Source organism: Anopheles funestus, chromosome 2RL (assembly GCF_943734845.2).
Source record: "Anopheles funestus chromosome 2RL, idAnoFuneDA-416_04, whole genome shotgun sequence".
In the NCBI taxonomy this organism is placed as follows: domain Eukaryota; kingdom Metazoa; phylum Arthropoda; class Insecta; order Diptera; family Culicidae; genus Anopheles; species Anopheles funestus.
In genome coordinates this window covers 62,383,386-62,407,990 of record NC_064598.1, presented here as the reverse complement: position 1 = coordinate 62,407,990, position 24,605 = coordinate 62,383,386, and the positions used below count along the sequence as shown (strand labels likewise).

The following is a 24,605-nucleotide window of genomic DNA, read 5'->3' as shown; positions in this document are numbered from 1 at the left end:
CTCACGACTTCGCATTCAAATATACCAATATTTACTGTATAGCTATTTACGATTAGCCAATTGCTTTGCAAACAAGCATTAGATTTTTCACAGACACCTGTATTAATTTCTTATCGCGAATGGAATAATTCCAACTTATTTCTTATTAGTTGTGATTTTCAGCGATTCTGGACAAACAAGATTGAAATAAAAAAAATATATTCCAGTTCTACAGCCTTCAGTCTCCTGCATCTGTATATGTTTTTTTTAATTAATATGTGTTATGTTATCGCTGACTGCACAACTCCCGCTCAGCATGATAGTATTAAGCCGTCGTGACGCGTACAACTACAGTTTAGAATACTAATCAACGATATATCCAATACGATGATGCGCGCAAATGTACGACCAACAATCAACATAGGACCATAATCATTATAGATGATGTCTAACTTTAACCCGCACACATTTCACACGATAGAACGTTTTTTTAACAAATACTAATAGTTGTTTTATAATTTATCAAACTTAAGCAAACATCATGCGGTGGATAAGAAAATACACTACTGAATTGAAATTTATAAAACAAAATGTATCGTTTGTCGACTGGCCGGATCAACCAATACTACGGCAAATGATAACGCACCGTGTTTTTGACACTGATAATCGCTACCATACACAGATACAATTAACAGTCAGCCTAGCTAGCGATAATGTTTAGCGTAAAGCATTGAAGTTAGTCAAACGCCAGACTTCGTACAGCCCATGCGACTGTTGCATCTGTGATGTAAATTGTTGTTCGTGCCTGCTTTTTTTGCGATAAATATTGAGCCAGTGAATCATGAATTGCTGTACGAATGAAATGTAAATTTCCATCCAAGCATCCGTTGTAATTGGTGTTAGTTGTGCAGTGTGTAATGTACAATATTGGCCATCTTCTACCCGAGTGTAAATTTGTTACGGCGTTACAAACACAGTTCTTAAAATGACCACTCATTACGAGGGTGGGCGTGTAATTAGGCCGGTAAAATCTCGCAGACCAACCGAAAGTGCATTCTATCAGCAGAACCTAGCAGTATGGAGACCGAACTTAACACCAAAAACCCTCTGGCCCGTATTACTGGCCTGTGGAATAGTTTTCCTTTCCATTGGGTTTGGACTGCAACATGTCGCTTACAGTACACCGGAATTTTCGTACGACTACACATATTGCCAAGCGTCTGGTGATGCTTTAAACAGGAGTTGTGCAGAGATCATCAACATGAATCAAGGTGCCACGTGCAGATGTGTCGTTAATTTCACCTTAGATCAACACTTTCCGAAGGACGTGTACTTCTACTATGCTCTGGAGAACTTTCACCAAAACCATCGACTTTTCGTAATCTCGCGTGACGATGCGCAGCTTCGTGGGAATGTAGAAAAAACACCCTCTCCAAGATGTCGCCCATTGGATTATGTTCAACGTGACAATCTAACGCTGCCTATTGCCCCATGTGGATTAATCGCTAATGCTATCTTCAACGACACGTTTAATCTGTATCAGCAGCATACACCACAACGGCCAGTGCCGCTCATCGGTGGAGGATCGGTATGGCCACACGAACGAACGTTAAAGTTCCGTAATCCAACCGGTAACCTTCGCCAGGCGCTGGCAAATTTCTCCCGACCTCCATCCTGGTCACGTGAATTATGGGAACTGGACGCACAAAATCCCGATAACAATGGTTTCCAGAATGAGGATCTCATCAACTGGATGCGTTCGGCAGCATTACCCAGTTTTCGCAAGCAACATCGACGTGTTGACCATTCGGTTGCATTTTTTGAAGACGGTTTGCCGAGGGAAAGCTATACGTTGCACATCCGATACACCTACCCGGTAGCATCGTTCGGTGGACGTAAGTTAGTCATCCTTAGCTCACCATCGTGGATGGGTGCCCGTAATCCGTTCATGGGGTACCTGTTTCTAACCGTTGGAACATTAATGCTTATCCTAAGTTGTACGCTTTTTGCTGTGCACTATTTTTTGTAAGTAGTTGCAAATTAAACGCATTATATAAGGAAAAAATAAGTTTCTATTAACTAGTAGCGGCAAAACGTTACTTTTTGTAGATAATAATCCCACACAAACAAGAAATATTTAATGATATTTAACTAAATTGAAATACATAAACAAATTTCTTTTGGTATTATCCAGTCCAGTAGTATAATTACATTACATTAACAAAATCTAAAATTTTCGTCTATACGCAAAATGTAAGTCGAGGAGGCCAGTTATGGCAGGCATGGCTGAATAGATCGTAGATACCACGAAAAAGATTCATTTTTTGCTAAGGATTAAATATAAAATTAATGCAAAAAAAATCTTCTGCATCTTGTTGTCTGTGCCTAATTCAAAATTTTACAATTACCTTTCCTTTACAATATTTAAAATAATTCCTCATCATTGCTAACAGTAGCATAAATTCCTGTAAAAAATACACGTGTGAATTTAACGAATAAATTTAAATTCAAATATAAACACGTGTTGTACACAAATATGGCAGCACTGCTTGTCACCCGTTTGACAGTCCCTGAACTGCTGCATTCGAGCAGTGTCATGCTGCAGTGGACGGTACACGGCAACAATTTACATTTTTTCGTGCACAATGAACCTTACAAAGGTAGTCATACGGCCTGACCGTCCTAATTGAAATAAAAAAAAACTTACAAAGAAATACATTAAATAGGCATAGCTTGGAACCGGTTTAATTTCAATTATTTTACAATTCGTGAATTTATCGTTTGTTTGTTATTTACAAAACATATTCTTCTTTTAAACTTCCATACTTTGGGCTTGACTGATAAGGTTTTTTTTTTGCTGCTGTACCGCTCATCAATAATATATTAATATGGGCAATCCTCATTATTCCACACATTGAACAAACAAATAGCATTTAACCGCATTGAGAAATGACTACACAGAACAGAATTACATTGCATCACAATAAATGCTGAGGATTCGGTACAAAAGTGTGTAACTTTATAATAGAATAAAGCAAACAATAATTCAATTTGTCAAGCCATTTTCAATTGAATCAATGATGATTTTTTAAGTAGAATTTTTAACAACTTTTCTAAACTGATTCAGACATAAAATAGATTAAGAATTTATCGTTGAAGTGCGTTTAGTGTCAACCAATGAAAAATACCATCCCATCGTACAAGCGTTTTTGGGCACCCATTTACCGACTTGTGTGCTTTGTTCAGAAACATGTACTCTTCTTCATTCGCGTGGGCCCCTGGTTAAAACTGTGTCCGAATCCTGTCTGTGCTGAGCGAATTCGGAACGGATCCGGTTGGTTTTTGTTGGTTTGGTTTGGCACAATTCGAACACACAGTTGAAGCGGTTTTCGAAATACAAAATTTATAACAAATAAAACCTCTGTACAAATCTAAAATTCATAAAATTTCCATAATGTAAAACTATACTAAACAATGTACCACTTCAATAGGCTGTTGTTCATGGAATTGTTGGTGTAATAAAAGTGCAATATCAATCTATTTGATCCAATATGGAATCATGCATTTTCCTAACGTACGTTGGATCACAAATCGTGTTTTGCTGACGTAACGTACAGATGGGATCACACGCACCCAGCAAGCACAACCGGTACCATAAGCGTCTTAAAGCAACGAAGATCCACTGCCTCTGATGCTGAGCTCCGGATACAATTCGTCCCATTGTCCCGATTTTGACGGCCTCTGAAGCAATCCTGTCGAATAGCGTCCGACCACGACCGGCAAACGATGATGATCCCTCGGTCAGTGCACCGAATTCGAGGGCCGGGAATCGAAATCGGAACACCGATGGGCACAGACCGCGTCAAATGGTGAACGCGATTCAAACGTACGTGCACGTTGCCGGCGAAACGAGTGCTCGATGGCAACGCAGCGCTCGCATCGAGGGCAAACGTTACCTCCCCCAACGCCTGTGCGCCTAATCGATAATCGAAACCATTTTCCGACTACGTGTGGATCATCGTCATCGAAATAGAGAGAGAACTCGATTCGACCATGGCGCGCTAGGTTCGGCCACTGCTGTAGCTAACTTCGTTTCCTGTGCACCTGATTGAAATGCAAAAAAAGTGTTGCCATTATTGATACGCCGGCGAACGTTCGCGCGCGATCCGGTATACGCGTACACCAGCCGTACGTAAGCTCTTACCAGGAGCTACCAGGCGATTGCTTTCCCGCCAAATCATTGCATGGATCGTTGTATGGCAGGCCGTTACTATGGCAACGATGGTATCGTTGTGTTTTTCTTCTCTCTTTGTTCGTCTCACCATGAGCGACGATTTGCATTTTTCGGCCAAAAAAAATATAATACCGATCGCAGCCTGGTACGAGCGAAAAAAAGGTGCAAGTTGATTTTCCATGTAATTACATTTTGTACAAAAGTTTTACATTCATAAAATCAAGGTAAACAATGTAATGCAACTTTACTGAAATTTTTAACTTAAAACAACAGCTAAAAACAAATATATTTCTACGTTTAATAGAGTAAAAATATGATTCGACATTTAAAACAAAGAAACAGGTAAATGTTTATTATGAAACTGTGTTACAATTAAATTGGAGTTGAAACATCTTTTATGATTAAATAAAAACGCATTTCAACATGAAAAAGTGCAAGATTTAATAAAACAAAAAGGAATGACCACCTACCCTGGTAGGTGTATTTTTGGTCATTGAAACAAAGGTTAAATTAATCTTATCTAATCTAATTCGCAAAATAAAACACTATGTTTTGTTCATCGACTGTCACCATCGACCAGTAAATAATATTGTCCACGAAACCTTTTAGCTTGCCCACTGTCACACTCTGAACTTCCCCTGCATAGCTGGGGAAGTCCTCTCGCAGCATGCGAAGCTGGTAGCGATAAAAAGAATCCGATCAGAAAAGGCACACCATTCGACCACAATGGCGCGTTGTTGTTCGTCGTGTGTTTGTTTACCAAGTGGGCAGCGAAACAAAGCCACATCCGCTATCCTCACCACCGCCTGAACATCGACCTTCGCCGCGTCTGCGCCCTTGGTGAGAAAGGAAAAGTTTTGAAAGTACCACGCGAACACGTTTGCGGAACTTCCGCAACAAGCAACAGATACGCTAAAAACCCCCTGCCAACTTTTTCCGATGTGTGCGTAGCTTGCGTATGGGTTCATCGTGAGAGATACAGCATGTAGCCAGGCGCATGCGCAGTTATGCTTGCGCTTCTCCTCCGATTATGCTCTCCTGTTAGAGCGCGAAATTGAAATTGATCACTCCAGAATTGACCGCGAACGTGCACGGCCAGTGCAAAAACGCTTTCTTTGCAAAGCCAACTAGACTAGACCGCTACCTGTCGATTTTGCTGTGTTCCTGGCAATAAAAGGAACCTAGAACGGTATAATCTCGGTTCGAAAACTGCGAAACTCTCTCACCAGCGCTTCGGGTAGATCGCAACCGCGACCAGCTGGCAGCGATGGTTGAGACAGTTTGGCAAAAAATAATCCTTAACATTAAATTTATTCGAAAAGGCTTTATTAAAACAACAAAAAAATAAAAACAATTTTTCTGAGATGGAGATGGTCCGACGAGATGCAAAAAACAACGTTAAACATATGAAATTAATCGTGCAAAAAGATTCGATTTCAAGTCGTGCTGGCAATGACGCCATCAAACATTATCGCCGCAATCGCAGCCTACTGTGAGCGCTGCTGCTTCGTACAGTCGGAAGTCGAAGGAAATGGCGCGAAACACTTGTTCGAATGCTGGTAGCCGCTAAAGACGCTGGAACCCTCATACTTTTTCTACCCGAATCCTGCCTGCGTTGTACGAGTGTAGCGCGACTTTACCGAGCACCACGTGCTGGGTTAGATTTGCCAGGTCAAAATTACGGCAACACAGCACCAGCACACAGTACCGGCACTAACGTGGGTACCTCTTTCGCACATCAACTCCCATTATTTGGTGACTCGTTGTTGATGGCGTAACATTTTCGCTCTTTCTCTGCTCACCAAGTCACGTTTGATGTGTTCGAGATACATCCAATTGTGCAAATGGCGTAGCGGACCAGAAATCCACGGAATTTATTAATTTGAATAGCTCCGTTAACTATGGAAACGATTCATGTTCTACCGTCGCCGTTTGTGCATATGGTTATTAACACCATTTCTATTACTACATTTGTACGTACAACTTATTTGGACGACAAAGTTATTCAGGGAAAATAGAGTAAAAAACACGAAAGCGTTACGTTGGTGACATTAAGTCAAGCTTGGTATATATACTTCCGCAGAAGGCGTGATATTTTCAGGTAAAGTTTATGCGGCCGATAAGATAAGAAATACTGCACGCATTGTAAGCGATAGCAAACAATTGAGATGGTGTGCGACATCTCGTGCATAGTATCGCAACTTTACTCCAACAAAACTAATATACCTAGCGTTTGCGCTAGAAAAGCCAAGTCTTAGTTTGCATGATAAAGCACAAGCAACTGTAATCAAGATGTTTATTTAAACCAACCTTTATTTAGCTTTGTCCCATTCGTATGCTACTTAGTGCATGTAAAATCTCGATTAGTCCCTTATATTCGCCCCATAAGTTTGCCTTTAAATTCTGCCTTTAAATTCATAATTGTGTTCTCTTTCTTTATCTTCTTGGCTTTACGACCTTTAAGGTCATGCCGGTCATTTCTGGCTAACTAGACTAATAAATGTACATATACCACGTAGCCGGATAATAAGTCGCTTGCTAAGGGGACACGGTCCGGATGGGATTTAATACCCGATCCTATCGTGTGGAACTGGCGTCATTTATCACATACACCACAGACATGTCCAGTGTTAGAAATATAATAAGTAAATGTTAAAAAAAATCATGCATTCTTTAACAAATAACTAGGGCCCTGATTTTTCTCCATTGCGCGCCTTATACACCATAACGTCTCGTACAAATTGCTCCAAACCGGCAAACGAGTCGATGTAGTAGTCAGGAACCATGGATGGTGTGCTCGCTAACTGCTTCAAATCGTCCTCCTTAACACCCCCAGTACCAACCAGAAGCGTTTGGTAGTTGGAAATATGTCCAAACTGTACATCCATTTCGGGCTGATCTCCGACGAACAGCACCCGGCGCGGATTATCGATCGCGTACCGCTGTTTCAGCATTTTGCTCATTTCCCGCCCCGGCTTGCCCAGCACAATCGGTTTCCTGTCTGCTATCTTTTCTAGCACTTCCACATAACACCCAGGACCGATGAGACGCATCCGTCCGACCGGCAAGACCGTATCCATTGCTCCCGCAATGAACAGGGCGTCGTGTTGCAGGTACAGTTGAGCACGGAGCAGTTTGATGTTGTTCATATTGTAGTCAAAATCCACTATGACCGCCTTTACCGGTTGTCCATCGTTAATAACGGCCGCAACTGCTTTTATCGCTTCCGGCACCGGTTCATCAGGCTACACCCCCAAACAGATCATGAGTCATGCAGGAGAGAATGTAAAGCAAAAAGATGCACTTAAAGCATAACTGTTTCACAACATGGTGCACAGGTCATGGTAACACTTACACCGTCGATTATTTGAATGCCGGCTTCCCTGAGACAGTTCTTGAAGTTGGTGCTGCCGATTACGTAGCAGAGGGCATCATCGAATTTTCTCTCTCGCAAATACTGAATTACGATTTTGGCCGGATGAATCACGTCCTCGTCGTCCACCGTATGGTCGGTCAGCTTGTACAGCTTTGCCCGGTAATCTTCCATCGTGCGGACACTGTTGTTCGACACAAACACCACCCGCTTGCCATTTGTTCGCAATGCACGTATGGACCGTTCCACACCATCGAACGGTTCGCCCAAAAGCCATAACACGCCTGAAACAAACGTTCACCATATATTTTCTGAAGGAAATACACTGTAACCACACATTTCACTTACCATCACAGTCGGTTTGGACCATGTCGAATGAATCGAAGAAACGTTCCTTCTCCTCAATCGGCAGTTTTAGCAGGTTCTTAGTCATCTTTCCTTCCTTGTCCATTACGTTACACCGCACGCTGGAGTCGCGTGACAATCAAGAGAGCTACCACCGGACGACTGTCGATGCTCTTTTACCGTGCGTTGGCTTTATGGTTCTCGTTGATAAGTAAACACAGTGACCAACAAATTTTATCGTACCGGTTTTGTTATAAGACACAATTTCTTAATTTTTGACGAATATTTCGTTTAATTTTTAAAGTAGCAAAATTAGCTACATTAAAAATCGTATATTGCTTGAATATACGCTGAAATACTTTGAACCTTCTACAGTAAATCAATTGTTTTGAGCATAATAATCAATAATTGTAATAGTAAAGGTGCCAAACAATAGCAACGAAATATGGTCTTATCGCTTTGTACTCAAACCAGAATTAATTATTTGTAAACATTACAAAAAAAAACAATCCGGTTTTTCCAGACTCGCAAAAGCTTGAATTGGCTGATTGCAATTAAGCATACAATGAAACACACCTAGCCACACTATGCAAAATTATTTCAAATCTATAGACAAATTTATAAAAGCGAGATTAGAAATTCGAAACTTATAAACATTATGTTTAATATAAAGCTGTGAAGATTTATGATCAATTCGCTTGAAAATTATTATCAAAAAGTGTACAAGTATATTTTGCTCCGGTTTGCAATGCAATAGTCTATCACAAGACAAAACCGACACCAAATAATCCGCCTCTTGCCCCAGTGAAAAGATCTGATTATTCTGTTACCTGTTAAAATAAAATCTATTAAGCCCGAAATGACGTGCATTACCAATTAGGTCATTACGCAAAGAAAAAGGTTTCAATTTGAAAATTGAATTAATTCAAAAAATTAAATGGAATTAAGTCTAAGGAAACCGAACCCAGTTGTTTGTTTTCGCTTAAACGCCGTTCAGCCGATCGCGATGAAGAACAGTTTAAGACCTTAATTGTCTTAATTTGTGGAGCCAAATCAGAAACACGAAATTAAAGATGAGATATGGCCATGAATACAAATACCTGCCAAACGGCATATACCGACAAAAGTAATTGTTTTTGGCCAACAAATTTATGTCGATTGCTGGGACACGTGTGGAAATTACACGTGTGGACACGTGTGGAGCTCGTGGTATAAGTAGAAGTGATCCGCAAATGAAATTTTTTGGTTATTGAACCGATCGTTCAACATTTTTTTTCGCCATCTCAAGCGATTGACGAATTTATTATTCGCTTCTCTAGTTGTCAAATAAACTAATTGGTAAATAATATATTTTTTTACTTTTTTATTTTTTTATTTTTTTTTAGTAGTCCTCGGGAAATGCGGTATCTTTTATTTATGAATTCCGTTAGGACGGGCATGCCGTGTATTTAGAGACGCGGTATCTGATATACGCAGATTTAGACATTTCAACAAAGCGATTTTGTAGAAGAAAATTTAAACAAATAAATAAAAGCGGAGTTTTAATTCAATTCAACACGTGTGGGCCGCTATGAATGCTACAACAAAATGTGGTCCGCCGTACTAAAAAGATTGGGCAGCACTGATACCTAGACCTGATGACCTAAAAGGTAGGGAAGAGCATAGACTTGAAAGGTATATAAACATGGACAAATCAAGAGGCCTTATATCACCCTGCAGGGAAGTAGTACATAAGTAGTTACATTTTTTCCCTCTGTCTTTCTATGTGGCTTTTGACCTCTTTGGAGCAAAATCTACCAAAAGTCCTCTGCATGCGCCTGTTCTCTATGCTTTAAATATCTTCTCCGAAAGCGCCTAGTCGTGCTTCGCGTTCTTGCGCATGTGTACTTTGTACTGACGTTATTATCACGATTTCCACACAACCGATCGTTGTACGACCGCGAGACAACATTCTAATCACGGAACATGGTAAGAGTCGTTTGTTTGTTGTCTACCTACACCGACTTGTGCCATGCCTGAAGCGCTCTCACTTTCACCCATGGCGTATTTTCAGTATTTCAGTTTAAACATTGGACGCTCTCTTGATTGAGTTCTTTGCCCAAATAGAACGCAGCTCGATTTCATGCACACCATCTCACCAAGGGAAGGACTATCATCTTTAAACCTTTTCGTCGCAGACACGTTTCCATCCACCAAAACAACTGTTGATCATGTGCTGTGATGGTACAGCTGGTTTGTTAGACACACCGAAAAAGTGGAAGGGAAACAAGTGTTGGCCTCACCGACAATCTTCGAAAAAGTGCAGAAAACATGATACATTCACAGCATCCCATATCACACCGTTGGGCAACGGGTAGTGTGTGCGAAAAGTGATACGAAAATATGTAATTCACACATTCGTACGATCGGCGATCTTCGTGGTGTACAACACACCAAAAAAAAAAAACAATATTACGTGCTAATGGTGGTCGTACAGTGTCACACATACTACTCATTCTCTTCCTCTCGTCATTAAGAGACTGCGGTAATGTTGAGATAAATCTCAATTGGGGTGAGATGCGATCGTTACGAGTTATCTATCTCTACAACGCGCAGTTAGTGCATTGCAGTCAGATGTTTTACCGATGTCGAAGCAGTTCGTGTGCAAGTGACGATTTCCTGCGCCATTGCAAGGACCATTTAGCAACTCTTGCAGCTGTTCGGTGTGTTTAGCCCATCCAGATTGACCTTGCGCCCTTGCTTTACGACAGGATTAGTTCCAAAAAGTGCAGAAATATAATTTGTAGTGGTACGTGTTAACTGAAACTGAATATTTAACGCTCTACGACGAGATCAAACTTTTCTTGATTCGATATGGTGCGATCGCTTATCACGATCGATTTCATCTCTCCATCAAGTGTTTCGCTGTAAAAATGTCCACGTAATTATATCCCCATTTCCAGTGCACTTTTGTTTGGTAATGATCTACTGCGAAGAAAAGGACTATTTTTATCTCGATCTTCATCGCCCTTGTCAGTGCGCTCGGTAGCGTTTAAACAGGTGTTAGTGTACCAAGTGAAACCCAGCTGAAAACAGTTCCATTTTTCACATCAATGCATCCACATATGCATCACGATCCTGCTCCACGGTGTAATGTTTGCAATCAGATATAAAAACTGACTTCGTTGTCCATGTGGCTCTCGTAAAGAATGGATCTACGCCTAATGAATCTACGCGAATCTAATGGAAATATCGCTAGAGGAACTATGATGAACAGACATGCCCGTGTGTGAGTGAAGCGAACCAATTTTATTCGCGTAAAACCAAACAAACCGAATACACAAAACAAGCGCATCCTTCCACACAAGAAAGGTGGCCTTTACAAGATCATGTTTTTTTCTTGCTTCTTCTTGCTCATTGCTCGATGAGGTGAACGCTGTTGAGGGTGAAAAGTTGTGTTACATGGTGTGCGCCACACCGATGTGCTAAAAATAACAAATCCCGCATCCAAATCGTGTCCCATCTTCCCACCTGCCCAATGTGGGGCCACCTCCTACAAACGGTTTAGCTTTTGGTGTCATAACGCGGGAAAAACAGATTACAATGAAATAGAACTGAAGGAGAACTATATTCCATTGCTAGTTAGGAATTTGATGATGCTGTACAGCAATTGCAATGGCAAATTGTATTCTACTCTTATGGGGGTTAGCTATGGTTGAGATTTGTTTTATCCAATGGGTCAACTCTGCGGAGAAGGTCGACTTGTTTCGGTTGGTGATCTTTTTTTTTTCGCAAATAACACCAGTGGTGGTGAGATCTATCTTTATCCTCTGAAAATATAACCACCAGCAGGGTAGCGCCTGTTGTGTTTCGGGGCAATGTTTTCATGTTTTCTACCATTCTGTCGCTATGTCCCACTAAAGTCAAACGTCATTCGAGTAACTTTTTTCTTTTAAAAATCTGTACAATAATTTTAAAGCAATACAAAATTGTTCCCTTGCCTTTACGCAAAGTGTTATCATTCTCAATAGTATAAAAATCACATATTGTTATAGTGTACCTAGCAAATGTATCAGTAACGATCGCAACACGAGTAAAGTTCGTGTATTGTCCAATTGAACGAGATATGAGAAACAAAACGAAGAAAAATATCCCAATGCACAGCAGACAAAGCGAGAACTATTCTATTCATCTAAAAATACCGTTTGGCAGTGAATTTGTTTAAAAAAGCAAGGGCACAGATCATCAACAGAGCAGCAGCAGTAGCTGGGCTACACGCCCAACATTACATTCTGCGTATGTGGAATCCAATTGACATTACTATTAATTTTGAACGAAAAATTCTACACCATCGTCTGGAAATGGTTTATGTAATGATAATCCTTCTTATGCCTATTTTTCCACTGTGTTTCTTCTCTTTCTATCTCTATCGCCCCACAAAGGATTTGCTAAGTACGTATACACTGTGCAGACGAAGAAGACCGCGCAAAGATCGTACACGATCACGCTCGATCACCAGCGACGCGTCAGAGTAGAGAAGAAACAGCAACGAAAAACTCACAGAAACAGAAAATAGCAAAACATGGACAAACCGTCGCGTCCGGTGCGAAATCGTAAGCGCAGTAGGTTCGTGACGAATTTCTTGCGTGTGACCATGTGGTACGAGTGTGATAAGCAGTGAGAGTGATAGAAAAATGTTCCCTCCCATCACGGCATAGTATCATCGCAGCTTCATTAAACTGTACGAAGAAGAATTGATCACGTACACCAAACTAGTGTGTTCCCACCCCCCACACCGAAGTTTCTGGGGGAGCGATCTCACATCATACTTGATCTTATTATTTACATCCTATAGCAATGCTCACTAACCATCCTCTTTCGAAGAACACGTCACAACACTCGTGAATTGTGTACATGACGCGATTGCTGGTTTTTAACTTATTATTTTTAATACTTTTTTGCCACCACGTGACTGACGTGACAAAAACGTGTGCGTAATATGCGCAACACTGCATGCGTTTTGTCGTTTCTGGCGGCACTAACAATCTCCCAGAGCTTTATGATCACACAAATTTGAAAAAAAAAATGTTTTCCAACCCCGGCAAACATCCGCCAATATGTGTATGTGTTCTTTTTTTTTCTTTAAATATCCTTAAAGGAAAGCATGGCCTCCGGGAGATAGTCACCGACCGGTGAAACGATTATTTACGCCGGAAATTAAGCGTATGCTCAAGGACTGGTTGGTACGACGCCGGGAGAACCCATACCCAAACCGAGATGAAAAGAAGCTGCTTGCCAGTGAGACGGGTTTAACGTACACGCAAATTTGCAACTGGTTTGCGAACTGGAGACGAAAGCTCAAGAACTCAGGCAATGATCCGATCCGCAAAACGTGGGGTAATCTGATAAAGCATTACAACACCAACGCTCGTGGAAATGTGGAGCAGTTCAGCATCTGCTCAAATGATAGCATTTGGGGCGAGAACGGGGAAGACTCGCAAGGTTCCCGTACATCTTCATCGGGCGAACAGCCTTACCAGCCTCACCATCATCACCATCATCACCATCATCGCAATCATTACCGGCAGAATCAGCAGCAATCGCAAGGCAGTCCTTCCGGCGCGAAATATGGACAGAGGAATGGTGGAAAACCGTACCAAGCGTACACGGATACAGGTGGTAGAGGTGGCGATAATAACAATAGTGATTCGTGCCGGAACAATAATGTAGACTGCAGGACGTATCCCGATTACTTGAGAGTACTGCCAGAGTACGGCAGCGCTGAAGATTGTCCGAATAACGAAGACTTGCGAGATAGCTATCCACCGACAGCGTTTCGAATCGATCATTGCTACACTCCTCGAAACTACGAGACCGTCTTTGGCATACCGGAAGAAACGAGATGTTACAAGGTACGTCATACGATTGTTTCTTTAGTTTTTCGTATTAATTTTCGCGATTGCACTTCGATAGGTCACACAATTCGATGGAAGCTACGATCCGGAAAGTGGGGCAACACTTGAGCCACTTATTCTAACTGCCACACCTGCCCACTATGGTCATCCTTTCGCGACGAAGGAAGTTCCCAGTGGCGGTACACTATACCTCACCCCAACAACTACCCTTTCTGCTGCGGTCACCCCACCAATCAGTGGTAGATCACGATCGAGCAAATACAAGAGCAGCATCATGGAGAAATATCTCCGAGATCTAGGCGAACTGGAACCAACGGATGAACCAGCGGATGGGTCTGCTACCATGATGCCGGTTTTAATGGCGGCCATACCCTTTCAACAGAAACACTGTGGTCACGCGCGTAGCCACGAAATTCAGCTACAAGCGCAACCTACGATGCCCTATGACACGGCTGTATTGCGAGGGCCACCTTCATTATCAAAGTGGCTGGAAAGTGCTGCCAAGTTTACACCGTCCAAACACAACTACATCGATTGGGAATGCTCTGGGTAGGTGAACAGATGAAATACGACTATAGTAAAACGTGAAAATGATCATGAAAATTTCTTCTTTTTACCTGTCTCTAAACACAGAAAACAATCGTCAACGAAGAAACGGTGTAATTCTGGCAGCAATTACTACGGCATTGCTGATAGTGGTGATGATAACGGTTGTACGTATGGTAGACAATTTTACAACGAGCCAGTGTCAACGGTTGGCACGCTCGAACACCAAAAGGACGAACTCGATGCAGCGGAAGCGCTAACGAGGCTAGCAAACAATTTTCGAACGAAATTTTCCACCTAGCCAACACGGGCCATTAACCAACGTGGAAAGTATAATTTATATCAGCGCATTCCTTAACTTATGCAGCAGCTGTAGCAAGTAAAATGTGGCACGTGTTCGAACAATAAAAGGTGATAGCGAATGCTAGCAAAGCATGCTAATTTCATTGTGTGTGTTAAGTGCGTTATATGAGGAAATTCTAGTCCCTTATCAATAAGTGGTCAAATGTAATTTCTAAACACGAAGAACTACCAGAATCCAATTCGTGTCCGAATTTGCAAATATACTGGCAATGATTGTTTAATGAAATAGGGAAGATATGGTAAAACTGGATGAGTAATATGAATAATTTTGTTATCTCAAACCCTATTAACATCTTTTCTAGTATCACGAATTTGTGTTCCTTTACACCAATTCTCCTTTTTGGTTTATCAGTAGGTAGGTTTAGCCTTCCTAATCTTATTTTTACCACGCTAAACCAGAGGCGAACCAGAACCAGAATTTCCACAAGAAATTCAGTCCACTGAACGCTGAAACACAACACCCTCGAGCCGCCCTCTTTACAAAGACAAGGAATAAAATCTCTTTGTTCGAGCAATGATATCAGCAATCATTGGACAATCCGTAAATTTAAGCAAGTAATCACTAATCAAATATACCTCAAAGTATTGATAATACAAAGGTTAATGTATGAAAAATGTTCAACTGAAACAGAAAAAAACTTATGTCCGTCATCCGTAATAATACTAACACATTATATTATTTAACTGGTTCTTTTTGCTCTACTATTTACTTATTCCAACTAAATGCTCCACTACTCAACTGTCCTCTTTTTTATCAGCACCACTAACAGAACTGGTTTCATCGGTTTGGGAATTGTTTTTTGCGTACGCATCCAGCAGGTTTACTAGCTGGCTTTGGTGACACTGCAAATCTGCCACGATCTTACCACCAACATTGTCCAATACCGCAGCAAACTGTGCCCGAACCGTAGTAAGATCGGGCATTGTAGCGTAAGCCATAAATTCGTTCCTACTCAACAATTTACCCTCCACAATGCCACCCATCAGGACGAGTTGGGGTGTTTTCTTTAACACGTTTAGTACATGCTTAATCTTTTGTCCCTCCGGGCTAAATATGATAGCTGTTTTTGCTTCAAACAATGGCATTATTGCTTCGAATTTTGTATCTGCGACTGCTTTACGCATGATCGATTTACCGTACACCTTAACCGAGATATTGTGTCGATGAAGTGCTACTTGCACCTTAAACATATCCTCCTGTCTTATCGAATTCACGTGCAGCAGAGCTACGAGTTTGCTGTGTTCGAACCAATTGCGGGCCTCCCGAGCAATGATTGTTTCGTACGGGTTGTTCACCGTTTTACTTTGCTGCATTCGTTCCGCATCAATACAGGGCGCATCGAATTCGGGTTTTTTGTAGTAAGGTTTTATAATTTCGAGCACACGAGCTCTTTCGTAATGCGGTGGCCGCGGACGTTGGATGTTGATCTTTCCGCGGAACCGACGAAATGTGAGCAGCGGGTTGCGCGACTGCAATAGACCTACGAAGGAAGCGTATTATTGTGACAACAAGTTGATATTGTGTATATGATGAACTAGTTTATCAATTTTACCATTTATAATAAAGTTGGACATGTTGCGGCTGTTTTTCTTCCAGAAGGCAAAGCAAAACAAGCAAACTTTTACAAATATGTCAAACAATGTCTGTCAAACTTCGGGTGCGTTTGGGGCGAAAAGCAGGCGAAAACGTACTGTCAGTTCTTGTGAAAACAATCGAACAAAACGACTCCAGTTGGTTTTGCTTTTATCAACAACTTTTTAGGACACGCAAATCAAAATGGGTATTTGCATGTATTTCCTCAACAATAATTGCCGATTCGGTTCCAGATGCAATAATGAGCACATAGACATTGGGTAACAAATGGAAGTAAACCATAAAAAAGCGAAGTACTAACGATGTGTGCTTTCTCTTTAAGGTCTATTGTGAAAAATGAAGCAGATGTAACACTAAAAGGCAATCAATGGCCGCTTTCCTGCTTTGGCCCCTTCAAGGAACGGAACTGCATCCCCAACTTTATCGAAGACCAAAGCTTCGAAGAAATTCGCATGATGTATCTAGAAGCAAAAATGCAGAACAATGTACCAGCGCATCAGATGCAGCTTGCACAGATGATAAACGATGCCAAAACGAAGATGCAATGTCTTACGGCAATGAACAGAGAGGTCCTGAACACATTGGTTGAGATTTATAATCAGCAGGAAAGCAGCGCCACACCGTCAAGCAATTCATCGAACCCGTTTGCATCGACAGGAGGGTCTGTTGGCAGTAACACCTCAGCATCCAGCATTTTTGGAGGTGGCAACAGTGGCGGTGCGTTCGGATCTGGATTCGGGGCTAGTGCCACTGGTGTTAGTTCTGGTACTGCCGGTAGCATATTTGGCGGAGGTTCAATTAGTGGCCAAACCGCACAACCAGTTGGAAGCATCTTCGGCACAGCAGCTTCCACGACTAATAACATATTCGCCAAACCTACCCAACAAGTGTCCACTGGAAATATCTTCGGGATGTCCCAACCATCAAACAACGTTTTTGGGGCTCCTGCCGCGATAGGTGGTGGATTATTCGGCGGTGTTCAACAACCGGCTCAAAGTGCTGCACCAATGTTCGGTGGTGTAACAACACCAGCGAACCCGGTTGCTGGTGGTAACATATTTGCAAATGCCACTAACAACGCATTTGCCCAACCGGCAGCAGGTGGTTCCGTGTTCGGTGGTGGTAGTATGTTTGGTAACAGTGCAGCATCCGTTGCACCCGCCACTGGTGGATTTGGAACGATTCCGACGCAACCCCAGCAGAGCACCGGATTATTTAATACTGTTCCTTTTGGCAATAGTGCCTCAACAGGCGCATCCTTTGGATCGTTTGGATCCGCGATGCCAGCTGTACCTGCCGTCAATGCTTCATCATCACAAAATTTGTTCCTTTCCGCTTCCACGGCAACTCCGTTTGGTACTGCAATGGGTTCAAGTGCTTTCGGTGCCCCCATAGCATCTTTAGGGCAAAGCGTGCCTCAATCGGCCTCCATGTATAGCAATATGGAAGCAGTTACGGCGGAACAATTAGCTGCCTTCAAATCGGAACAATTTCAATTAGGACGAATACCAACCATACCACCACCTAAAGAATTGTGTCAATAAATTAATAGCAAATAAAATTGTATAAATACTGTTATTGCAGCCGCCAATGCATAGACAAAATGTTTGAAACTAATTTTAAAATACGCAAAACGTAGAAAAAATATGACAATAGCGTAAAATGCAATAATAATAACGTTTGAATTTGTAAATTATGAACTTCGAAATTAAAATAAAAAAATATCAATCAACTCTGCTGGAAAACATACAATTTTTACTGCAGCAAAGCAATTTCGGCACAATTGTGCCTTTATGTCAAGTAACGAAACGTCAAAAGTGTAGAAGTGCATGACCTTGTGATTTCGTAATTTTACACACCCATGCCGGATTATTCGTGTTCGAACCGAGGCACGACGGATAAACGAGATTTCACTGTTATTCTTGCGTTCACATGGCAGCAGGGAGGCGCTGTGTCGTTCGCTCGCGTGAAGTTTGATTAATTTACAGTTAAAAAAGCAAAATCTACCAACTAGTGTGTTCCAGTGCATTGATTGAAGGTGGGAAGTGATCAATATTTAAAATTAAGCGTAAATGCAAAGACGAGAATTGCCAAAGATATGAGTTCTACGTATACGGGCGTTCAGTGCGTGCTGGCGCGTGTGGGGATGTGTGCGTGCGTGCGTGCGTGTGTGAGCTAGGTTCATTAGCTAGCGTTGAAGAAGCCGTGTGCACCGTAGCTCGGAACAGAATACGTGTGTGTTACTGATTTGATGTAGTGTTTGCGTTCGCTGCGAACAATCGTGTGGAATCGTGTCGTTTTCTTTGGTGGAAAAAACCATGCTGAAATATGCCAGTGTTTTCGCAGCAATTCTTTGAGCCAAATGCATCTACGTGGTTTTACCCAAGCCAATTCCACTGTCGCACGAAGAAAGCAATCGTTCATTTGTAGCATAATTTACTTCTACAGTTTACGATTATTTCTTACTGGTTTTCTGAAATCCAAATCCGCGTAATGCTACCAATAGAGGAAGAGAAAAAGAAGAAAGAAGGAGAGCAGAAAATAAAGGAAAAGAAGGTGAAGAAATGAAGCCACTCATACAATGTAGCGTTTCGGACGAAAATGCTTGTAGTGTGTGTGTGTGCGTGTGTGTATGTGAATCAGGAAACGGAACGGTTGTGTATGTGTGCGTATTTTCTTTTTTGGAAAAAAAGAAGAGTGCATGTAACGATGAAATGAAGCAATATAAAAATTATGTGCGTTATTAAAACTGTGCCCGTTTTCATTCGATGGTAAGTTTTCTTTTACATACTTTTTATTGTGGTAATTTTTACTCAAATGCTATGTAAAATGTACTACATTAATTGAAACGAACGATGAGTTTTAAGCAATCAGACAGATAGTTTCATAGATAATTCTAGAAATTAAAAATATTTCCCCGTACTTCAAGTAATAAAATTTTAAACATGAAATTTCACAACCATTATGTAGCCATATTGTTTAATTTACTGACAGTAAACTGCGCCGTATCGATTGTCCTAATTTTAGTTTCCAAACATGGAGCAGTTTTTACAATCTAATTATATTTGTTCATAGCATTATTATTTGTTAAAAAGTGTCTTCTTTGTCTAATACAATAAATGAAATTTAATTTTCTCTCTTCCAGAATAATACATCCTCACGTTTTGTTGGCAAAACTGCCGGATATAAGAACCGTTGTGGGACAAGCACATAAACGTATAAAATTGTAATGTTATTTACATCAAAGGGCGTCATGAAATCCGGTGCAATTGGTCATATTTCCATGCCATGTTTTTTGTATGCCTTCACTAATCTTGTTCGATTTTTGTGGTTTCAGCAGATGTAATGTGTTCATTCTGTGCATAGGAGAATCATCCTAGTAGTTTGTGAATGTGTGATTGTTTCTTCTGGCTACACTCTACAGCTACGGATAGCAGCAGGGAAGAAACAGAGCTTCTCTCTCCGCTGCTCTATCTGGCCGGAAAATACCTCGAACCAGCGAGAGCAAAAAAAAAGTGTAAATTGTAACCTAAAGTGAGCAAAAAAGGAAATTGCAAAGCAAGCCGCAGGCAGAGAATCATCGACGCAAATTCGAGCGAGAATAAAAGGTAAAGCAAAAAGTGTGCAGTAAAGCGTGTATGAAGGTTTTTTTTTAGGTTTTTCTGTAAGAAAGTGGTGTTTAGTTCTCGATTGTTCCTGCCTGTGTTAGTTAGGCGGTAGCGAAAGTAAAAAAAAGGATAGGAAGCCTTTTTTCCGGAAGTGCCGTGAAAAAGGGTGTGTTATTTATTCGTAAGCAGTGGGGAGGGACGAGGAGCTCATTAGCTAGGTTCCTCACACCATCAGCGGCACCAGAAGGGCAACGTGGAGGACGAGAAAGAAAAAAAAAGAAGCAAACGCGCGAGTTCGTGTCGTCGCGGCCAGGTCGCGCGCTGTATCTGGAATAGAGGAAAATGCGAATTTCCTTTGGGAGGGTGGCAGTAGCGTTAATAATGATGATGCACTGTTGACACCATCATCATCATCATCATCATCGCCACCATCGTGTTCCGCGTTCGTTTGCGCTTTCGAAGGTGTCAAAGTAGACGTCGTATTTTTTCGGTCGCATCAATTTCTGCTTCATCCCCGAAAAGAGTGCCGCGCGAATTGTCCTTTCCAATCTCGTCCTCCACCACCAATACCATCAGCATCGGCAAGGGGAAAGTGTATCGGCATGGTAACAACCCGCCGCTGGGCCTGTGTTAGAGAGTGTGCGTTACTGTGTGTAGCTGTGTGCGTATGTGGTGCTGTGCGTTTCTAGAGTGAACGCGCGCCTGATGGTGTGGCATACTAAGTGCGCGAAATCGATTGAGCTGCATTTTTCATGTTTTCACCTTGTTTGTTTTTTTCACCCCACTAAAGGTTTGTAGGTGCAAAGTGCAGAGAGAAAAGAGAGCGCGCGTGTGTGGAAACGTGTGGTAAAAAAGGGAAAAAGTAGTGGTGATTTTTGTTGTTGTTATTGTTAAAATGTTTCAAATGCAAAATGCAGTTTTTTTGCTGGTCTCTGCACTAAAAGCAAAGTTGTGAAAGCGAAAGAAAAAAGAAAAGTTAAAGTAAATTAGGCAGAAGGTAAAGCGAAGAGAGTGGTGCGCAATTTCCTAAAAATCGCGTCGTCCTTTCGTTCATTGCAAGTTATAATCCTTGTTCTGCGTGCGCCGTGATCCCGTTTGTTTGCATGAGTGTGTTAGTTAGTGATCGCTGCGTCACAATGTGAATGTTTGATGTGGTGTTTCCCAGCTGTGTGTGGTGCCCAGCAGGCCGTGGCTCACTGATGGTGGGCTGCAGCACTTCCACTTAGCCACGCAAACGCGATAGCATTAGGCATCCGTGGCGAAGGGATGCAGCGGGGACGACGATGAAGGCAGAATGTGCCCTTCGTACTGTGTGCGCCGGAGAGCCTTGAAAAGCAAAAGGATCGTCGACCGAGTGTATCATCGCGCCCCGTCACGATCGTCGGCCAAAAGACGCCGGCGTCGAGGCATGTTGATCTAGGATGAATGCTGCTAGCAACAACATTACAGTAATTGTTACGGCAGTGCCATCAATATTATTACCAACCTAAGAAGGGGAAAAAAAACTACAGGCGCAAATCATCATGCTCATGGTGGAATGGAAATCACATAATAAGCGCAATAACGTGCGTTTTTGAGCAAGGGAAGGATTAAGCTCACACTTCATTCCGTAAAGTCCACTGTGTTTGGCTTGGCGATCCAGCCATTGTGTGTGTGTGAGTGTGTTACGTTCCCGTACGGTGTTATCATCGCAACTCTTAACCAAAAGGCGAATCCTTTTCACCCAGTTTTCCCTAACTGTACACAGGCAGTAGCCGTTTCTCATCTTTCCGTATTTCCCTTACCATCGAGAGACCATTTCCACCTCTTACTATCTCCGTACAATCTCTATTGAGGTAACCTCTACATTGACTAAAAATCCTCCAAGGGATATCTTTAAATTCAGAGTCCCCCCACCATCCTCTCAATCCCAATAAACACGCGCGGTTTTCGTCTTACGCGCACAAACATCGTGCGCGTTCTGGCCTAGCTTGCGTGCGAACTCGCGGAAAAGGCTACAGCGCACGCACACGCATCCGATTGTCTTTCCGTGTTGTGCATACAGCCAAACGAGATCCGCCTCCATGAAGCATCAGAGGCTAGAAAATGGTACGCGAGACTCGACATCTGTGGGTTGGAAATTTGCCCGAAACTGTACGAGAGGAAAAGCTAAGGGAACATTTTAAAAGGTAAGTTTCTTTCAGATTTATGTACATATTTTCCACTTAGTAATCATGCTCCATATGTCGTGTAAATTGTACTTTAGGTAAGGATATTTTGTCCTCTGCCAGTATATGTGTGTATCGTTACCGTTGGGTGTTGATTGCATGGGGTAGCTAACCCTGCGACCCTACCGAGTCGTCCTAGTTTACATCGACTACCGGTGTCCGAATGTGTGTGCGTATGAATGTTCGGCAGCTGCTGTTTATGCAGCAGCCATGTTTTTCAGCTCAGCCTAACGGTATCTATAAAATGTTTTCTTCGTTTATCCATAAACGTTAAACGATTCCTCTTTTATAGAGAGCAATACCTTCATTTGCAGCATATAAGGACTAAGAAGCGCAGGAATGCCTTGGTTTAATCCTTAAAGGAGGGTAGCCCTGGTGACGCAGAACCCATATGATGACTGAATGTTGGAAATTTAAGGGGAAATTTATTTATCTCAGTACAGAGGATGAAATTAATCATCGAATGCCAGATTCTTGGTCGCAAGAGGAGTCCCTTGAGAAATAACCACAAAGTAATAGATTTTAATATAATCATGGTGGGAATATAAGGCAGCTGTAAGAAACATATGTTTTAATGTTTTCAATAGCTGCTTTTTCTGCAAGAAAAAAGGAATGTGAAAAAAAATATTTTTTTTTGTGTTAGTGTTGCTTAACAAGTAGTGATATTTAATCTTTTAACGCTTTTAGTTCTGATGCGGCGTAATTTATCGTTTTGCGCATGGTAGCAGAGAAAGGCTATATTACGCCAATAAATGCAACTGGAATTGGTTGGCGTGTATGTGCAGTAAAAGTCCGCATATAATAAAACATTCCAATTCCAGCATGCAGTTCCACTGTTAAACCCCCAATAAAAAAAAAACATCCCCCATGATGCATCAATAAACATCTTTGTGCGGCTCTTGTTGGGCTTCTATAGAAGGATGCATTATCCGTGGTAAAGAAAATTGCATAGCAATATAGTATGCATCCATCAACCTCCTACCACGCTCTGGTAGTTGGTACAGGTTGTAAAAGACATTCTTGTTATATGAAGGGGCAATGAAATATTCGAATCAACACATCGTTTGTTATGCCATTTTGTTCGATTTCAAAAAGACGGCTATGGAAATAGCATCATCCCTCCCAGTTGTCTTATGAATCGTACTGCGATATATTTTTTTGCACTAAAAATTAAATAAGTATTGCTTAATTAAATGCTGCTGATGTATATGAAATCGACGGGAAGCTTAAGCGTTTTGTTAAACTTGTTTTTTTCCTTGTTGAAGGCTTTTGAATTTCACAACGTGTAGAAATGTATCCTTTTACAGTGAGGAAGCCCGAAATATTAGGCATCTGCCCTACTATCACTGATGTTTCTCTTTTTATTATTCTACAGTGAAATGTTGGAAATAAATAAATAAATAATTGTATGCACATCATCAAATCCAACATTATAAAGCTTGCATTAAGTGTTTCTCGTTAAGGAGATATATTACCGCTTTATTTCTTTGCTATAGTAATTTACTTAAATCTCCTAATATTCAAGAAAAAGACGAGGAAGAGGTCTGTGTTATGTTGTACTTTACAAACCTCGTGTTGTTTTCGTTTCTTATGCTCATCGACAGAAACTTTAACAGTGTATGCGTTCTTACGTGGTTTGTGCAAAAGAATATTGAAATTATACAATTTTACTAATTTTGGAGTTGAAAATCGATAAATAATTGAATGAAGAGTGGAGAAAAAAAGCACATACGTAATAGCATGAACCGATGTTTTCCGTAGGGTTAGTACATTTTATTTGTATCTCACTATCTCTAGACTCTCGTTCGTTCGTTCGGGGTGACTGCTCTCTTACTCTACCGTACGGTGTTTTTTTTCTCTCGCTCTCGTTCACTCAAGCGCAAAGGCAGCCAAGTCATCGCTTCGCTTCGGAGCATTTGCCACAGTGTTGTTGGTTTAGCACTGTGTGTGTATGTGTGTGCGTGAGGTGATATGAATACCGCACGGAGCGGCGAGCTAGAGAATTGATTGCAGCGCGTGCGTAAAAGCAAGATGGGTAGCTTTTTTTGGACGGTTGCCAGAATGAAAGCAAGATAGATGAGACCGCCGTACACAGAAACGCATACATACACGTTAGTGTATTATTACAGATGTGTTCACAGTGGCGTCCGGACGACAGGGCACAGCCTGTTTTTCCTCTTCTCACATTCTGGGTGGTTGTATTCTTCGTTGTTCATTTGTTCCATCGAGCGCGTTGTGTGCTGCTTCGAGTGTTTTTCCACGGGCGGCCCCTGTTCTGTCGAGGTGTGCGTGTGCACTGATGTTCGCATTTACGGCAGATAAGCTAGCAGAAGAAACGAAGGCAGCAGCAGCAGCGGCGCAAACACACCAGCCCACAGTAAACGATGGGAAGCGCCTCAAAAGGCAGTCGTTAAGAACATGCAAGCGAAAAGAGGAGCTTGTGAAATGGAATAATTTACTAG

General features: G+C 41.7%; 6 protein-coding genes across 13 annotated transcripts in view; 4 read left to right on the top strand and 2 right to left on the bottom strand.

The window, feature by feature from the left end:
* Nucleotides 1–1,240: 1,240 nt before the first annotated feature.
* On the top strand, nt 1,241–2,008 carry LOC125774926 (cell cycle control protein 50A-like). Its single transcript, XM_049445296.1, has one exon. It carries the CDS (start codon nt 1,241–1,243, stop codon nt 2,006–2,008), a length of 768 nt encoding a protein of 255 aa, XP_049301253.1.
* Nucleotides 2,009–6,506: 4,498 nt separating this feature from the next.
* On the bottom strand, nt 6,507–8,246 carry LOC125775136 (uncharacterized). Its single transcript, XM_049445651.1, has 3 exons — nt 7,935–8,246; nt 7,569–7,870; nt 6,507–7,458 (listed from the first exon to the last, which is right to left on the bottom strand). Exons 1-3 carry the CDS (start codon nt 8,035–8,037, stop codon nt 6,898–6,900), a joined length of 966 nt encoding a protein of 321 aa, XP_049301608.1. The 5' UTR covers nt 8,038–8,246; the 3' UTR covers nt 6,507–6,897.
* A 2,114-nt stretch (nt 8,247–10,360) lies between these two features.
* LOC125775127 (uncharacterized) lies at nt 10,361–14,817 on the top strand. Of its 5 annotated transcripts, XM_049445634.1 has the most exons (6): nt 10,361–10,719; nt 11,966–12,206; nt 12,353–12,569; nt 13,069–13,822; nt 13,884–14,374; nt 14,459–14,817. In XM_049445634.1, exons 3-6 carry the CDS (start codon nt 12,493–12,495, stop codon nt 14,670–14,672), a joined length of 1,536 nt encoding a protein of 511 aa, XP_049301591.1. In that variant the 5' UTR covers nt 10,361–10,719; nt 11,966–12,206; nt 12,353–12,492; the 3' UTR covers nt 14,673–14,817. The 5 variants fall into 5 exon arrangements, with proteins under 5 accessions (XP_049301591.1, XP_049301590.1, XP_049301593.1 ...); XM_049445633.1 differs by lacking the exon at nt 11,966–12,206; XM_049445636.1 differs by lacking the exon at nt 11,966–12,206 and having other exon boundaries at nt 10,362–10,719; nt 12,353–12,523.
* A 568-nt stretch (nt 14,818–15,385) lies between these two features.
* Nucleotides 15,386–16,361, bottom strand: LOC125775140 (39S ribosomal protein L10, mitochondrial). The gene is made up of 2 exons (XM_049445658.1): nt 16,288–16,361; nt 15,386–16,215 (listed from the first exon to the last, which is right to left on the bottom strand). Exons 1-2 carry the CDS (start codon nt 16,307–16,309, stop codon nt 15,470–15,472), a joined length of 768 nt encoding a protein of 255 aa, XP_049301615.1. The 5' UTR covers nt 16,310–16,361; the 3' UTR covers nt 15,386–15,469.
* LOC125775130 (uncharacterized) lies at nt 16,210–18,984 on the top strand. Its single transcript, XM_049445642.1, has 3 exons — nt 16,210–16,392; nt 16,497–16,588; nt 16,651–18,984. The coding sequence occupies exons 1-3, from the start codon at nt 16,375–16,377 to the stop codon at nt 17,870–17,872; spliced, it is 1,332 nt and encodes a 443-aa protein (XP_049301599.1). The 5' UTR covers nt 16,210–16,374; the 3' UTR covers nt 17,873–18,984.
* Nucleotides 18,227–24,605, top strand: part of LOC125775113 (protein split ends) — a 73,992-nt gene continuing 67,613 nt past the window's right edge. Inside the window, exons 1-3 of one of the 4 annotated variants that reach the window (XM_049445598.1) lie at nt 18,227–18,366; nt 19,666–19,936; nt 20,727–22,104. In XM_049445598.1, the coding sequence (XP_049301555.1) occupies nt 22,022–22,104 (83 nt within the window). In that variant the 5' untranslated portion in view covers nt 18,227–18,366; nt 19,666–19,936; nt 20,727–22,021. Of the gene's footprint in view, nt 18,367–19,665; nt 22,105–24,605 lie in introns of all 4 variants that reach the window. The other 3 variants (XM_049445601.1, XM_049445599.1, XM_049445600.1) reach the window with 3 other exon arrangements.

Bases quoted from the DNA above. Each gene is read 5' to 3' on its own strand.
- LOC125775136 (XM_049445651.1), bottom strand. From the start codon at position 8,037: ATGGACAAGGAAGGAAAGATGACTAAGAACCTGCTAAAACTGCCGATT. The intron at 7,871-7,934 runs GTAAGTGAAATG...CGTTTGTTTCAG, and splicing joins GGTCCAAACCGACTGTGATG to GCGTGTTATGGCTTTTGGGC. The intron at 7,459-7,568 runs GTAAGTGTTACC...TTGGGGGTGTAG, and splicing joins GCATTCAAATAATCGACGGT to CCTGATGAACCGGTGCCGGA.
- LOC125775130 (XM_049445642.1), top strand. The intron at 16,589-16,650 runs GTAACAAATGGA...TTTCTCTTTAAG, and splicing joins AATGAGCACATAGACATTGG to GTCTATTGTGAAAAATGAAG.
- LOC125775127 (XM_049445633.1), top strand. From the start codon at position 12,493: ATGGACAAACCGTCGCGTCCGGTGCGAAATCGTAAGCGCAGTAGGTTC. The intron at 12,570-13,068 runs GTACGAGTGTGA...ATATCCTTAAAG, and splicing joins TTCTTGCGTGTGACCATGTG to GAAAGCATGGCCTCCGGGAG. The intron at 13,823-13,883 runs GTACGTCATACG...GCACTTCGATAG, and splicing joins AAGAAACGAGATGTTACAAG to GTCACACAATTCGATGGAAG.
- LOC125774926 (XM_049445296.1), top strand. From the start codon at position 1,241: ATGAATCAAGGTGCCACGTGCAGATGTGTCGTTAATTTCACCTTAGAT.
- LOC125775140 (XM_049445658.1), bottom strand. From the start codon at position 16,309: ATGTCCAACTTTATTATAAATG. The intron at 16,216-16,287 runs GTAAAATTGATA...CTTCCTTCGTAG, and splicing joins GTCCAACTTTATTATAAATG to GTCTATTGCAGTCGCGCAAC.